This window comes from Solanum dulcamara, chromosome 12 (assembly GCF_947179165.1).
Source record: "Solanum dulcamara chromosome 12, daSolDulc1.2, whole genome shotgun sequence".
Classification (NCBI taxonomy): Eukaryota; Viridiplantae; Streptophyta; class Magnoliopsida; order Solanales; family Solanaceae; genus Solanum; species Solanum dulcamara.
This window is the reverse complement of record NC_077248.1, coordinates 1,374,261-1,390,584: the sequence shown is the minus strand read 5'-3', so window position 1 is coordinate 1,390,584 and position 16,324 is coordinate 1,374,261. Positions and strand designations below refer to the sequence as shown.

At 31.8% G+C, this 16,324-nt stretch overlaps 2 protein-coding genes and 1 pseudogene across 4 annotated transcripts; 1 reads left to right on the top strand and 2 right to left on the bottom strand.

Moving 5' to 3' along the window:
- The first annotated feature begins 428 nt into the window (after positions 1–428).
- On the top strand, positions 429–4,431 carry LOC129876856 (guanylate kinase 2-like). 2 transcript variants are annotated; one of them, XM_055952336.1, is made up of 12 exons: positions 429–680; positions 933–977; positions 1,077–1,184; positions 1,272–1,348; positions 1,443–1,572; positions 1,844–2,206; positions 3,127–3,248; positions 3,328–3,463; positions 3,591–3,636; positions 3,731–3,836; positions 3,915–3,977; positions 4,071–4,430. In XM_055952336.1, the coding sequence occupies exons 2-12, from the start codon at positions 975–977 to the stop codon at positions 4,108–4,110; spliced, it is 1,194 nt and encodes a 397-aa protein (XP_055808311.1). In that variant the 5' UTR covers positions 429–680; positions 933–974; the 3' UTR covers positions 4,111–4,430. The 2 variants fall into 2 exon arrangements, with proteins under 2 accessions (XP_055808311.1, XP_055808310.1); XM_055952335.1 differs by having other exon boundaries at positions 3,915–4,431.
- Positions 4,432–4,472: 41 nt separating this feature from the next.
- Positions 4,473–9,953, bottom strand: LOC129876857 (nuclear transcription factor Y subunit A-7-like). 2 transcript variants are annotated; one of them, XM_055952337.1, is made up of 6 exons: positions 9,840–9,953; positions 8,665–8,718; positions 8,017–8,126; positions 7,851–7,928; positions 5,798–5,974; positions 4,473–5,021 (listed from the first exon to the last, which is right to left on the bottom strand). In XM_055952337.1, the coding sequence occupies exons 2-6, from the start codon at positions 8,714–8,716 to the stop codon at positions 4,677–4,679; spliced, it is 762 nt and encodes a 253-aa protein (XP_055808312.1). In that variant the 5' UTR covers positions 8,717–8,718; positions 9,840–9,953; the 3' UTR covers positions 4,473–4,676. The 2 variants fall into 2 exon arrangements, with proteins under 2 accessions (XP_055808312.1, XP_055808313.1); XM_055952338.1 differs by having other exon boundaries at positions 8,017–8,123; positions 9,840–9,950.
- A 4,581-nt stretch (positions 9,954–14,534) lies between these two features.
- LOC129876780 (senescence-specific cysteine protease SAG39-like) lies at positions 14,535–15,289 on the bottom strand (annotated as a pseudogene).
- Positions 15,290–16,324: the final 1,035 nt, after the last annotated feature.

The following is a 16,324-nucleotide window of genomic DNA, read 5'->3' as shown; positions in this document are numbered from 1 at the left end:
ATTTTTTGAGGGATTTTTCATTGTTCAAAATAATTGAATTGCTCAAAGTTCAAGATGAATGTTTGAAACTTTTTTCATATTTGTCCTTTCATTTATTGAAGTTTTATATTTTCTAGGACATAAATCATACTATTTGAAAAGTTATATTTATGATTTTCCAAAAGACAATAGTGAAAAATATGATTCAAATTATGTCCTTGAATATTTTTCTTAATATATGCACATTACCTCACAAATTTAATTAATATGAAATAGAAAAAATAACTTTCCACCGTAATACGTAACTTTCACATCTTTCTATTTAAAATTACGCCCTCATAAAACACGATATTTTAAAAATGCTCACTTTTAAGAAACTTAAAAGAACCAAAACTGCTCGGATGATACTTAAAAGGAACTATTTTGATGCTATTACAAAAATCAAGGGACTATTTTGGTCATTTGCACCGTTTGCCTCCACCGATCCGTTGGCATTGTTAACCTTTCTTGCGGCTTCTTATTCAAAGTTGCTGTTTTTTCTTCTCTTCTGCTCTAAAACCTCAAGGATTTCTCGTGCAATGCAACTTCTGGGGTTGTTTATTTCTTCATAGAAGCAACAAAGACCAAAAGATATTAGCAAAAATTTTAAAAAAAGAAGGAAAAATAGTGTTCTGGATCACCGTAATTTGCCGATTTGTCAGGTACTTTTTCATATGTTTCTAGTTCATATTGATTTCTATGGACCCCTTTTTGATTTGGGGTTTTTAGTTTATGTCTAATTTGAACGATCCCTGATTCAATTTTGTTATTATTACTTTGTGAAGCAATTTTTTTGTGATTTTGTAAGTTCTTGTTTAAGTTGTGTATTTGTCGGTTAATGTTGAAGTTTTACGTGAAAGACATGATTTTTTGATCTGGGGTTTCTTGTTTGATTTGTGTTTTTCCATTATCAGGTTCAAATTTTTGATTGAAGGGATTTTTTTTGTATTATCTCTATGGTGAGTACCTAAAGATTGAATCTTTACTTTAGCTGTTCTTGAGTTCAATGGTAAAAATGTGCTTAATGGATTGTTCTGATCAAGTTTGGTGGTATTCAGGGAGAAGCTCCAGCTTTCTTTGCTGATAATCTTCTGGGAGATTTTCCAAAGAAAGTTGATTCGAAATCGAATGGCAATGAAACGGCTATCGCCGTTGGGAGTAAAATAGTATGATGATTCAACATACTGATTTAATGCAATTTTATTCGTTTTATTAACTATCAATGAAGTGTTTTCTTTCCTTATTTTCATCAGTATGTGATTGATGGGGTTGATCATGAATCGGGGTCAACGATTGGAGTTCGAATCTTTGATAAATCTAGTGGGGAATGGTGAGTTTTCTGTTGTAGCTGGTTACGCTTGAACTGCTTACAATTGCTCTGCAGCTATTAGATAGGATGAAAAATGTATGAATGGATTTTGCAGGATAAACCCCACCGTGCTGGGAACAAAACCCAAGTCGTCTAAGCACCACTCGGCTGTGCTTTTAAATGATGATCGCGTGTTAGTTATTAGAGGGGACTCCGGTTCTAGTGAATGCTTTTGGTTTCTTGAGGTTGGTAAATCTCAGGCTCACATGTTCCAAATGCTAATCTCTTTAACTTTTTGATTTGTAATGTCAAAATCTCTCGCTGAGTTTGCTGATGATTCATTTTTGCTCTGCGTGAAATGGTTTGATCGGAGAACTGCTTATATATTGATTATTATATCATTTTATTTGTTGAATAATGTCAAGATGAAATAATGAGTACAATAATTCGAGTTAATGAATAAATTCTAGAACCTCTTCTCCGTGTTTTGCCAAAAGCTCTGTCATGCTTTTGTAGGTGGACACTCCATTTGTTAGAGAACATGAAAATACTTTAGGGAATGAAGTGGCTGCCTGGAGCAAAGGAGTTTTAGGCAATGTTGGGAAGCCTATTGTCATTAGTGGCCCTTCTGGTGTGGGTAAGGGTACCTTGATATCAAAGCTAATGAAAGAATTTCCATCCATGTTTGGATTTTCTGTGAGCCACTCAACCCGATCACCAAGAGAGAGGGAGCAGAATGGGATTCATTACCATTTTACCGACCGCAATGTGATGGAGAGAGAGATAAAGGATGGCAAGTTCCTTGAGTTTGCTTCTGTTCATGGTAATCTCTATGGAACAAGTGTAGAAGCTGTTGAGGTGGTTGCTGATGCTGGCAAGGTATTTGTGCTTCCATGTTATTTATTCCATTAAATATTGGTCCTCTTTATCGTTATCAATGCATAAACTTCAACTGTTTTATAATTTAGTTAATGGTATTCTTTTTGAAGGTTTAGAGCACTTAAGTATACCTTAAAGAAAGAAGGGAAATTCTCTCTTTGATGGATAGCTCCTATAGCTATCGCTTCATTTTGCTTTTCAGATTCTCCCCGAGAATAAATGCCCAAATTTTTAATTCTATCCCCACAGAGAATAGATGGTCAGCATTATGATAGTTTGGTAAATAAGATGACTAACATCTGTAAGTTTTGGATTCTGTCAAACCGATAGATCCTAAAGCCCTAGAGAGCCACATGATTGGGTACTTTCACACCTATGTACACCAGCCACCATAGTCGTGCTTTTGTACTATATTTTAAGAGTAGATTATTTATTTCTTATTATAAATTTGCTGTGACATTTCATTCAAGTTAGGTTCTCGAAGCTGGCACTGTGAAAAGTATCTTTTCTAATTTAATGTAGGAACTGGAAAACTAACCCATTTCATTGTTCTTTTGAGGATATAGCTCGACTCTACTTGGCGGCTTTTCATTTTACCACTCAACTCGAATTTTCTATGGAAATGGCTAAGGTTCCTCATTGTTATTTTTGTCTACCTTTCCCCGGGGACACTGCCCTCCTCAGCCTACCTTCCTCTTTCCATCCCCAATGTCTAAAAAAAAGGAAAAAAGTAGTTTTACACTGCAGCGGATGAGGATTTTGATAATTTACCTATCAGTTCTTTTAAAAGATGAACATTTTGATCAGTTCTTAGATATCTACAAATGGCATCACATCCAGGATCAATTTTTGCATGTGCATTACATTAGATGTTTCCTCTGCAACCTTCAAAAATGGTTTAGTTCTGTGTGATTGTGTAGAGATGTATCCTTGATATCGATGTTCAAGGAGCAAGGTCTGTGAGGGCTAGCGCTCTTGAAGCCATTTTCATTTTCATCTCTCCTCCTTCTTTTGAAGAGCTTGAGAAGCGTCTTCGTGCAAGGTGGGCTAGTCAAGAAATTCAAAGTTTCTCATCTTGCATGCTGTTTAGTTATAAGAATAATTGTCCATATTTTGAACAGGGCAACTGAGACTGAGGAACATATCCAAAAGCGTCTCCGGAATGCTAGGGCAGAAATTGAACAAGGAAAATCATCTGGTCTGTTTGATCATATTTTGGTAAACGATGACCTTGAAACTTGTTATGAGAAACTTAAGGTGATTCTAGTTAAAAATCTCATATTCCTATTTTATATGTAAACGTCTTATCTAACAGAATAATTATTATGAAAAGAATATAATGACATCTACTAACACGGCATAGTATATCTTTCAATTGATGTAGAAAACTGTGTGTCTAAGAGAAGGTGTGAAATCTGCTTGTAAGACATGTAAGCGCTAATAGTTTGACGCTATAGTTCTTGTCTTTATTAAACATCAAATTGTGCACCACTATTTGGTTTCTTGATCTTTTCTGAACTGCAGCTCCAGAATTATTCAACTTGTCCATTGAACATTCAGTGTCAAAGATCGATCAAAAGCTTCTGATTAACTGTAGTGCTGCAGAACATGAAAATGCATCAAATAACACGTATGTGATCTTTTTTTCTTGATAGTCGATTATCCATTCCATATGAGAATTTTAGAATCTGGGGCACGTCTGTTGCAGGTACGTTCTGGACTTGTCTTTGCTCAAAGGAGGAGCCCCAGGACGGACAAGAGGACTAAGCATGTATGTCATTCATCCTATGACTGATGATGTAAACGGTGACAACCAGCTGAGCTTAACATCCAATTTTGATTGAACACTTCTTTTCTTCTTTAGGTCGATGCAGAGGGCTCGAGCCCCTTTGAAAGAAACATAATTTTGACTTCCCGATTACATTCTTGGATTGCAACTATAATTCGGAGATCCACGCTAGTTTCCCAATGTCACCTTCCCATCCTTTATTCAGGAGGACCATTCAAAGAAAACATGTGTTGGCTAGGATACTTTTCAGCCTTTTATCTATTTTGTTCATTTCTTCTAAAAGTTTATTCATTTAAACATAGTCATTACCATGAAGTTTTAAATTCTACGAGTGAAACTTCAAGACGTAAAATATGTAAGCAAAGACAAACACCATGATATTGCTTTCCCTTCTCTTTTTAATGTTGTTATTACATTTTTACATCTATGATTGAAATTCCTCTCAAAGTTAGACAGTACCTTAAAAGCATACATGCCTCACTGAAAACCTAAAACATATACTACAAGTATTGTTTATTACAGATAAAAGTTACAACTGCAGGGATATTGGATTTTTACATTACTCCCAAAAGTTTAAATTAAACTATAGTATAGATCATTCAGATGGAAAAATAAATAAGTGGTACTTGGGACACGAAGACCAAGTGAAAAACTACTAGATATCTCACAGAGCAACTCTCTTTAGAAATGTTCCGAGTGCATGCAATTGCAATGATTGTTGTCATTGAGGTTCCACTGATAATGACAACCCAATTGAAGATTTTTAGTATCATGTATTCCAGCTTGGAACTGAAATCCTTCAACAGAATTACTGTTATTGGATGATCCAATATCATGTTCATAATTGAGTAGGTAATTCTGAGAAGAATCACAGTCCAATGAACTTTTGCCTTTACTACTTGGAGTTGCATTGCTATTATTAGTTGTAGTAGTAGATTGGATCTTCTTCTTTGTGTTGAGAAATCTACCTCCACCATCTCTAGCTCTTCTCATCGCGTGTCGGTGACGCGATTCGTGAAGATAAGGCTGATTTACATACATACATTTTGAACAAACAAAACATCATTACTTTTCTGTCATTTCTGTGCGTTCAACTGATTTCATTATGTTATGTATATGCATATGAAGATAGGGCAAATATACATTTGAACAGACAAAACAACATCATTAATTTACCTGTCATCTCTGTGCGTTCAATTGGTTCCATTACTTGCGACTCAAACTATATATGTATGTATATACTGATGATATACATTTGAACAAACAAAATAACGTCATTAATCACATTTTGTATCTCATGAGTAAGCAATTAGAGGCGATTTTAGGGTCGTGGATGTCTGTGTGTTCAACTTATATTATTCTATTACTTTCGACTTAAACTATGCATACATACATATGTAGAAAAGAAAATATTTAAATGTACGCATGTCATAAGACAATTAACAGTACTTATTTGTTGAACGACAAACATACTCTACATCCTGAATTCACCTGCATCAAACCATTCATCAGTATGCCTAATAGTAACACGTGTTAATCTAGGCTATCGATGGAGCTTAATTAACCAATTCATAAAATCCACACAAATTATCATAAAAGAACACTTCTCTAATTAAGATAGTTGTTGATAAATTGACAAAATTAAGACACATGAGTAGTGAATTTTTAAAAGATCCAATATAGGTGTGACAATATTTTTTGAGAGTCCGAGCAACATATTTAGTCTTAACAATCAAGAAAAATAAACTTTTTTGACTGTCCACATAGTCACTAAGACATACGAATTGAAACGGAGAGAATACCTTTCTAGATTTGACCACTTTTTGCTGCAACACAGCCTTAGCACGAAGTTGCCTTCGTCTTAGAATTCCATGGTACTGTTTTGCATTTACATACATTGGCTCTTCCTTCACTTCAACTGGCAAAATCATTCTACCATTATGATGAACTGATGATGATCTCTCCATATTTTGATTTACCTGTTTATAAAAGAGAAAATTTCATCGCTTTGATATTGTATTGAAGTGTGTGACGGTCACATTCATTATAAGTTTAAATTATTATAGAGAGAAGATGTTTATTTTTTACATTATGTCTTCTAAGGAAACAAGTAGTTAAAGAAAGAACTAGAAAAAAATTGATCAAGTTCCTTGTGAAACTTAATTCCAAATTATTGGAACATGTAATAAAGAGAAATATTGTTAGGATTCATGGAGGTTTGATGAATGAAGCGAGAAGATGAAACATGTCAGTCAGCATGTTCTAGGGGGAAAATGAAAAAAAATGAGTATACTTTCAAGTCTGGAGTGTAAAATCAAGACAGACGTGCAGAAATTTAAAAAAGGATAACTGTTATTCAAGGTGAATAAGTCTGTTGGTGTATATGCATTTTATTATTAAAATAAAATATGGTAACCACTAAATTGACAAGAATGTGGTCAATTATTCTTAGTATAACTTATGTAACCACTAAACCATGTTCTACCTCATTATACCTTGTAACATATGTAACTTCCAAGGCATAATTCCTCCATTCATTTACCTACATTATTATCCGTTTTACTCCTATTCAAGACTAGAAAAAAATTCTCATCTAGTATATGTCAAATAAGATGAGATAAAATGTTTTAAGTGTGAAAAAATATTGTAGTATGAAGTAGTGAAAGAGAGAGTCGAGACAAGAAAATAGTCTAAGTCTTCAACTATATTCACTATACGTTGAAGAAAGGTGTTCTTTTTGTGGAGCTTTGGACTCTTCAACTCATTCGGAGTTGTTTGAGTCACACTATGTTGTTGGGCTATTGTATTCTGGAGGGGACAAGTCAAGAGTATTACTGCTGGATCAGTGTAGACTGTGCCGCAGTGGGCTTGAATCTCCTTAAAGAGAGCGAACTATCTGCGTCTCAGCCTGAATATATTTTTATTCATTTTTATCATTTTATTTTCAACTGTAATTTATTGTATTTGTGGTATATTACACCAACAAAGTCAAACCTGAAGGAGCTCGAGTCCTATAACAACACTAAAAAAAGAAGTCAGTTGGAAAGAATAGTCCAACTCAAAGTAGAACTCAAAGAGTAACAAGAGTTTGTTTTGACATCGGAGTTATTTTCAACAAGGAGTTCTGTGTGAAATAAAATTACGTGGGCATAGTACTTAAATAGAAGAAAACAACATCTGAAGACTCAAGCACTTACAATAGCAAAAAGAAAATTGGCGAATTGACTTTGAGAAGGTGCTGTTGAACCTTGAAGTGACTCATTGAAGAAACGGGTCCTTTTACGAAGCTTATGTTTTAGAAAGTTTTTTCTTTGAGTTTGTGATTTGATGTATTGATAGTTCAGTGAATTATAAACTGAAGTAGAATTATAATTTTCAAATTGTGGGCAACTCGAAGACTTGGGAACACATACCTTAGGAAGTGCGTGCTAGCATAAGGTTTAATTTATTATTCCTTAGGTTACATAGTTTGTAATCGTTTTGTGGTAAAGCTCATTTTCATTTAGTGAAGTTGGGAGAAAATTCTTGTTCCCCAACAGGTCTTGATTTTTATACCTTTTGAGCCGGGTGTTTCCACATTAACTATTGTGTTCTTACTTTACTGCTTTTACCTTTTCAGTTGAAACATGTTAGGCAACTTGGTTCATTAAAGTAAACGTAAAGCTAAGATATTCTAAGATCGTGTAGAATATCAATTATGTTATGACTATGAATTACCATATTTACCAGGTTACTGATTAATGTTTAGTATAAAATATTACCTAATTATCGTATAAAAATGATCTGATTATTTAAATATTTTTTACCTCATCGATACGGAGAACATGAAATCACATAAAAGAGAGGAGGACATACCATAGGCTCACCGCAAGCAAGAGTCACATTGCTACCAGAATATTTTGGTACTTCTGAATAGGGATATGATTTAAATGCCTGAATATTATAAATATAAGTATTAGTAAATAATTAATTCCAATCCTATTGCACATAATTAAAAAAAAATTAGGAGAATATTGCTCACAATTGAGGAGGGGGCCATCAGTTCAAATTGATTTGCTGCTCTTAAAGTTTCATCCATGATTGGAGGCATAAATTCTACGTGTTTGCCTTCTCTCTTGGAATCACTATCTGCTAATTGAAAAAGAAAAAAAACATTTATTTATCTTTTTTCATTGCAAATCAGTGCAAAAATTTATGCTATAAAATATGATTTTTCACTCATTTTCCACACCGTACGAGCTCACTGGGAAATGCATGACGGAAAACATATTTTTATTGAAATAGTGAAAAACTTTCTAATTTTTCCATATGAAAACATTACTATTTTTTTTCTTACCGATTCAATTAAATCATATGTGGAAATAGCCACTGAACATTTTTCAGTGGAAAAATAGTGATTTTTAGTAGTGGTTGCGTACTCACTACTCTTCTCAGAGTCCACTTGTGGAATTACATTGGATATGTTGGTCGTTCATCGTATTGAGATCATAAGAAGAATTGCAATTATAGTATCATTCATATAATATTTACTATTTATTTTAATCTAATTTAACTTCAAAGATTAGTGAAATTAATTTTCAAGAAAGAAAAATGACATTTATTCTGGAATGGAAGGTGCACTAGAAATTAAAATAATGAAAAAAATATACAGAAAGTTGCAATAATAAACCTGATTTTTGAAACATTGTACGTTCCACTTCACCATAAGAACCAGCTCCCATTTCTGATCATAAATGAAAAACTTATAAATTGAAGAATATATAACTCTATTTTTACAGCAAATTAAAATCACATATGAGATAATATTATAAATTACTCTATTTTCCATATTATGAATCTTTTTATGTCCATTTTCAGTCTTAGTTAGACACTAAAATGTAAGAAAAATGGTACAACAATATATTTACTATAAGGGGAGTAATTTATAATATTATCTTTGCTGGATATTAATATATTCATCCATAAAACATGTCCTTAATTATTATTATATGGATGCACTAGCCATATAATTGTTGTTTAGTGCCGCCTTCTAATTATTTAGGACGTTATTTATTAAATTTTTCTTTATTTATTGTAGGGATAAGTTATTTAATTTTTAGGATTATACATTTAATCTTTTACGAAAAAATATATGCACAAATATTTAGGTGATATTTTTTAATTTATTGACGTACCTAAGTTAAACTCAAACAAATTTCATTATACCACCCATACTTTTTTTTTAAAAAAATAATTAAAAATTAAAGTTCCTCAAATGATCCCCAAGAGTAAGCAAAATAACCAAAATTTAAAACAGAACCTTATTACTAGGTTGATTTGCACAAATGGGGATCTTTCGATATCATTATTTAAATTTTGACCTCATCGAAAAAATTATGCAAAAAATAACCATTTTACAAGAATCACAAGTAAAATTTCAGTGAATTATCAGGTAATTTATCTTAACAACAAGTTACGGTGATTATCATAACATATTATGTACAAAACTCATCATCACATCATTTATAGTAATCATTAAAAATTGATCATAAATTCTGACGAATCACCAAAATTTTCAACTATATACGAAGAAGAAGAACTAATCAATTATATGAATCCTCATCACTAGTGATATATCATCACAAATTAACATCGTAGAGTATAAATTAACAAGCAATTCTTCCTAGCTAGATCAACCAAAAAATATATAATAAGTCATGGAAAAGAAATAATTAAGAAGAATATAATTTCCCCCCCTTATGCCAACAAAAAAAATGAATCAAGCAAAATTTGGACGTATAGTAAAATTCCCAAAACTTTCCTGATCAAGCAAGAAAAATAAGAGGAAAATTAAAGAAGACTCACATGAGATATAATTGATTGGGAGAGACAATATATCTTAGTGATAAGCTTTCTCTTTGTGGAACTATTGAATCAACCATATAAAAATTAAATATATATGGGGTTTAATTTGGTCTATTCATAATTGTGCATGCTGAGTTATAAAAATAAAAATAATAAAATAATAGAAAGAGAGAATCAAAGAAGAGAAGATAAGAAAGTGATGTGTGAATACTTAAATATAAAAACACAATCTAGGATTATCACTGTAAGACAATGATGTGTCCATTATTCTATTAGTAAATGACTAAAAGGCACTTGTTTAATATTCTTCTTCTCTATTTTTGTGCCTAATATAATATATGTTCTCTTCGTATGAGAAGATTAAATTGTTTTTTTTTAAGAGCATATGAATATAAAATTACAAGAAACATGACTAGGTACAAGCTAAGGTCATTTTGTTAGATTTTTTGAGAATTATACCTAAATGGGTAAGTGGTAGATCATCAAAAGTGAACTAACAATTATATTAGAGGTTATTATCTATATGAAATCTTCTTTTATCATATGATAAAAATGAATCTTATTAATTATATTTTAATGCGGATATCAGATAATAGATTGAAAAAAAAATACTTCAATCTAATTAGTTCAAAATTTCAACTAAAATATTTGAATTTTGTAAGAAAAACAGAAGTACCCTGTGTATATAATATTTTTATAAATATTAATGACTGGTTCTATGAGTCAAACTCCTAAATTATTGATTAAACGAAAATGATCATCTTTACCTTGGCTCCATATTCGCTTCAGAATCTTTGAATTATGATTAAGATAATACTTTGGAAATCTAATTAAGTTATATTTCTTATATAACTGTTTGATATTCAAAATTCACTTGAACGGTTAATTCATGTTCTTCTTGCGTAATCATTAATAGTGAAATGTTTCTTACAAAAAAAATTATTTTATCTGACCTTGAACTTGAAATTTTTTCTATTCCACCATGTAGTTGGGTGATATATAATTAAGTTTGTTTCATTTTATGTATCTTAGTTAGTTCGGAGATGTAGTTTTTTTAAAAAATAAAGATCTTTGAGTCTTGTGGTACAGTATTAAATTTAAAGATGTGTATAATGTGTACCAATTCTTAAATCTTGTGATTTTAAATTTGTCAGGTAGGTTATTGAAATTTATGAATTACTAAATATAAATAATGACATCTTTTTGAAATAGATTTAAAAAAAATGACATGTAAATTAAAATAGATGATGAATACTGTCTCTATTCCAATTTATATAACTCATTTTTCTTTTTAATCAATTTCAAAAAGAATGACACAATTCTCTTTTTATTAACAAACTTAACTTTATAATATTTATTTTATTTTTAATAAGATGATTTATAGTCAAACAAATAATTACAACTTATTATAAACTACATTTTTTTAAAAAAAATATATTAAATTAAATTATATGACATAAATTAAAACGAAAAAGTACAATGCTTTAATAGATAAACTAAGTCCATCCTTATTTTCTCAACAAAATGTTTCAATATAGGTTACCATGGTTAAACATGTAAAAGCCAAAAAAAGGGGTCAAAATAGTAAAAATCAATAATGGCAAAATATTGATAATTCCAATATTAGAAAGTGCGCAAACGTGTCCTTTCCAAATAGTGGAATTCTTTAACTTTTAGCCCCACAATTTCCACAAAAATTGCCGCGTGTGTACGGCTTTCCTGACTCAAACAGTCAATATAACGGCGCAACGCCGTTAAGTGCCTTCACGTTTGTCTTGTCGGGAAATTAGGTGGCAAACGTTTACCAATAAGAGCGTTTGTATTAAGATAGACAACATTTCACGGGTCTCTGTGACAGCGACCGTTAACTTTCCACGCGTCTAATTAGTTTAAAATGTAGCCAAACAAGTGTGCAATTTCCTTAGTTCAATTATGGAAAAATATGAAATGGAAATCAATAGTTCCTAACCTTATCACCTTTTCACTTAAAGATATAATTCAGGATTTTGGTTATTGTATTAAAAATACAATTAATACAACTAGCCTTCCTGCCTCACGGAAGGTAGTGTTTACATCTACATACGTACCTCCCAAATTTCGTGGTCAAAATCAAATTTTTTGTTAATAATATGCATGAAAAATAATTTGTGTTCGACTAACCACCGTTCGTTATATAAGTGGCTACTTCATTGCATAGATCCCATTTTTTGAATTCACGGAATATGATATTGATATTTTTGTTGTTATTATCGTGACATGTATTTTAAATTATAGTTCGGCATATGTTACTAGTAGATCTAGAGTTTAACCTATAGATTCACCAGGATTAAGTAGTTTTTGCTCAAATTCTTCATTTAATATGTATAAATATGAGAACTTAGTAGTTTTTACTCAGACACTCTCTCTCTATATATATATATTTGTTAGAAATAACTATTTGGTTGGATCCATTCATAAAAAGTGTTAATTAGTTCGTTAGTCTAATAACTTGTCCTCCTCCTAAATCAATTTATGATTAAATACACCATATAAAGGATGTTGAAAACAAGTTTTCCTCCATAATATAATGGCTAGGATTTATAAAGAAAATACTCTGCATCTTCTAAAGGAAATCTAGGTTGGCTTCGCAAGAATATCCGATGATCGATGATACAAGTTGTGTCATTGTAGATCTGCTTCCGCTAAGAACAAACCCTCAAAATCTCCTAAACTAGTATTTACGATTAAACACTATAACATTAAAAAGTTCACCAAATATATATAAATATTTGATCATAAACTCAAATATAAATTAAATTGATGTTATTCTTTTTAAAATCGGGTTAAAAGGAAGGTACAACACATAAATAATGTAGCATTTCACATTGTATATTTTCGATTCATTATTGATAGCTGAAAAACAGGATCTTAATTATTTGCGTTAAATTATCACTTCTTCAAGAACCACGTGATTTTAAAACCAAAATGGAAATTAAGAAAAAAAATTGAAAGTGATTTATAATCTTCTAGATGCTGAATATAGTAAATTTCAATGACACTTCTCTCTCACATAAATTCTTATAAGATTCTTGACGTTTTTGTGACGTTGAGTGCGTCACAACTAACATGTTCTTTTATTTATAATATTCTTTACTTTAATGATTATTTACTGACAGTTTAAATGAATTTTACGCAATTAATTGATAACGTAGAATAAACGGTACAATAAGTGTATATAACTTCGTTTTTTCCTTTTTTTGAAGGAACGTCATATATGATGACGATCAAGTGCTTTAACACGTATATATAATGACCGACTTAAGCATGAAAAAAATAATCCGTTGTGCTAAATTTTCGTTATGTATAGGGTCCAAAAAAGTAGTGGCAGAGCTACTATTATTTATATATAATTAACATATTTTTTTACTAGTTCGTGTGTCTACTTATTCAAATTTTAAATCCTGCAGAGAAGGAGGACAACAAAGATCTATTATAGCAATTATAATCCGAACTCATGTCCTCCTAGTTATATGACAATAATTTTACCAGTTACGTTAAGAATTTCTTCAAAATTGACCCCAATAACTCTTTGAGCAACTAACACTTAGCTCAATGACTTTAATGAGACAAAAAATAGTTTTGTGAACTTTGGTGATTCAATAGGTAAAGTTTACTGACTCATGTGTGATATTAGACTCTTTAAGGTGAAGATAAGTGAGGGCGAGGATGTATCATTTTTGATATAACGTTAAAATATAATGCGTTCAATAGTAAAAATCTCAAAAATTGAACCTATTAAAATTTAAATTTTGAATATGTCTCTTAAATAAATTTGTTGAAATTTGGAGCTTTACCAGTGAGAATTGAAGTTTCTTGTTTTTTGAGATCCTTGTGGCTGAAATTTTTGAACATGACTTTTGAAGATCTGTTTCATGGGTAGTTGTTGTCGTATGGAGAAGAAAAAGGTAAAAATTAAGCCAAATCCATTTATTGTTGACTATGGCCAAGTGGATGGTGGATACAAGTCCCATGTGTTGGACAATCTGACTGGCTCTGATATTGACGGAGACATATGAAGTAGGATCTGTGGCGGAGTCACCTTTGTCCATTCACGCTAAAAATTATACATGTATACATAATTACATATTATATGTTGAAATTTTTTGATTTTTTTGTATTTATTTAGTGAAAGTCAAATTCTGACTGACCGACTCTACCAACCTTTTATTACTTATGCCGTGTCATTATCTAAATATTTCATTACTTATCGATCTTCACCCTTCTCACCCCATTTTAGGAGTGTCATATGTGGGACATTTCATTAAATGTCGTGACATATTTGAGCCTATTCTCAATTCCGAATTTGAAACCATTTTTTCACAACCTTTTTTTTATAATATATAATTTAGGAATTTCTATAATAAATAAAAACAAGGCTAGTTCATCTACAGTGTCACAAACAAAACTATGTACTTCATATTGTAGTTTTAACATAAGTTATGTACACACAATTAGACATGTTTCTTTAGCACATTTACATAATGAAGTGAAATAATAAACGGTAAGCCTTTGATTTGGCTATACATATTCTATATACTTAAGCAGTTAGATTAGAAGCATCTATGGCAATCCCACATAGTACTTCTTTAGCATCAATCTCCCTTTCCATCCTTATGTATCTGTTTTCGCCCCAACTAGTACCCTAAGAGTTCTTGATCAACCAATACTTAGTCCTGTCTTCAGCTTTTCCGTATCCAATTGCTGTAACCCCGTGATCCAACTTAGTCCCACACGTGCCTGTAAAAGCTCCACTAGTATAGAATTGGAAGGAAAAGTCACTAGCATCGAAATGTTAAAGAGTAGAACACGAAAACCAATAGTAAGCCATTCAAGAAGAGTTTAAGTTATACGCATTGAAGGTCATGAATAAATTAATTACTGATTCATTTCTATGACAAGAGCGGTTTAATTGATAACTTGGTAAAAATAGTATCTACATGTCAAATAACATTGATAACGTGTAGAATCTTTACACTGTCAGTATATATAACTTACCACATTGTCCTTGATCCTTAATAGGTGTGACTGCACCTTTAGCTCTCCAATCCATAGTTGTTGGAACTGCAGTCACATTTTCATATCTGAATGATGTAATTTTAGGTTCACAAATGGAATCTTCAATCCATTTCGAGCAGCTCTAAATTCCTCATTAGTCAAATCTGCTTGCATTGATTCCCAACCTGTAAGGTTGGTTTCCTGCATCATTGAAAGCTTCGACACGCTCTGCATTCTCCTTGAATATCTTGAAACGTCTCTGTTTTTCAGCGTTGGTTCTGTATACACGTCCATATTGAATCATACTTTTGAGTCATGGATGCATCAGGAAGAGTACGCGCTGTAGTTTGAGACACCCATATTCCAAGAATTGATAAAAACAGAACTAGGAGCTTCATATCAAGTAATGCAGCCATAATGGAAAAAGATTAAACAGATACTTTTAACTAAGATGTAGGCAACTAATGGTATATATAGATTCTTGAATATACATACATTTGCCTCAAATTTTCAGTTTTCCTTGCCAAATATTGTGATTTGGACTAATTAGTTCTTTGCCGTGGATGCTGCTTTGTTTAATTTATTCTGCTTAATAGCAAGGAAAATTAATTTAATCTTGTAAGAAATAAAAGCATATTTATTGACTTCATTATATGATAGAATTTCACCTACATATCTGTGTAATCAAAACTACCTATATATTTTGACAAAAACACAAGAAGTAGACTATACAAAACAGACTAAGACTACTGTCAACTACTGCTTTCTAGTCAATACAACAAGTCAGATAAACAACTCGCGTTTGCTGCCATAAAACCTTCAAAATCAACTAATTGATCTATTGAGAAGCACTCGTCGTTGTTTATAACAGCAGTTGATGTTGGCTCAGCGTGATAATCTGATGATGATTGTAACATACTAGGTGCTGTCTCTTCAACATTCTGCACTTGTTCTTCGCGATACATTGACAACTGATCAGGCACAAATAATTCAGCATTAGTATATACTTCATTCACTATATAGCACTACTTCCTTGATCCATTGAACACATGACGATCTGTTGAGGAAGTTGATAACCATATCCAGACTCAATATTCTGCATTTGGTTCACCTGCTCTTCACAATATGTTGACCAGTACTGATTAGCCATAAATAATTCAGCATTACTATTTCCTTCATTCCCCACGTGACGATTTGCTGAGAAAGTTGATAAGCATATCCAGATTCATCAGTGCAGATAGGCCATTGGGGTTGTGTTGCCATGTTGTTCATCATCTCATCAGTCAATGTTGATTGGAAACTAGACCTTATATCACATTCATCATTATAGTCTTCTAATCGCGACAACTGAATGTCAGTATTATATTGAGTTGAAGGTACCATATCTCTGATATTCTGCACTTGATTGATCACTTGTTCACTGCTGTTTTGGTGTTGTTGCAACTCATTGG

Bases quoted from the DNA above. Each gene is read 5' to 3' on its own strand.
- LOC129876856 (XM_055952335.1), top strand. The intron at 1,349-1,442 runs GTGAGTTTTCTG...TGGATTTTGCAG, and splicing joins GATAAATCTAGTGGGGAATG to GATAAACCCCACCGTGCTGG. The intron at 2,207-3,126 runs GTATTTGTGCTT...GTGATTGTGTAG, and splicing joins TGGTTGCTGATGCTGGCAAG to AGATGTATCCTTGATATCGA.
- LOC129876857 (XM_055952337.1), bottom strand. From the start codon at position 8,716: ATGGGAGCTGGTTCTTATGGTGAAGTGGAACGTACAATGTTTCAAAAA. The intron at 8,127-8,664 runs GTTTATTATTGC...TTTTTCAATTAG, and splicing joins TACAATGTTTCAAAAATCAG to CAGATAGTGATTCCAAGAGA. The intron at 5,022-5,797 runs GTATTCTCTCCG...TATGTAAATCAG, and splicing joins AAGTGGTCAAATCTAGAAAG to CCTTATCTTCACGAATCGCG.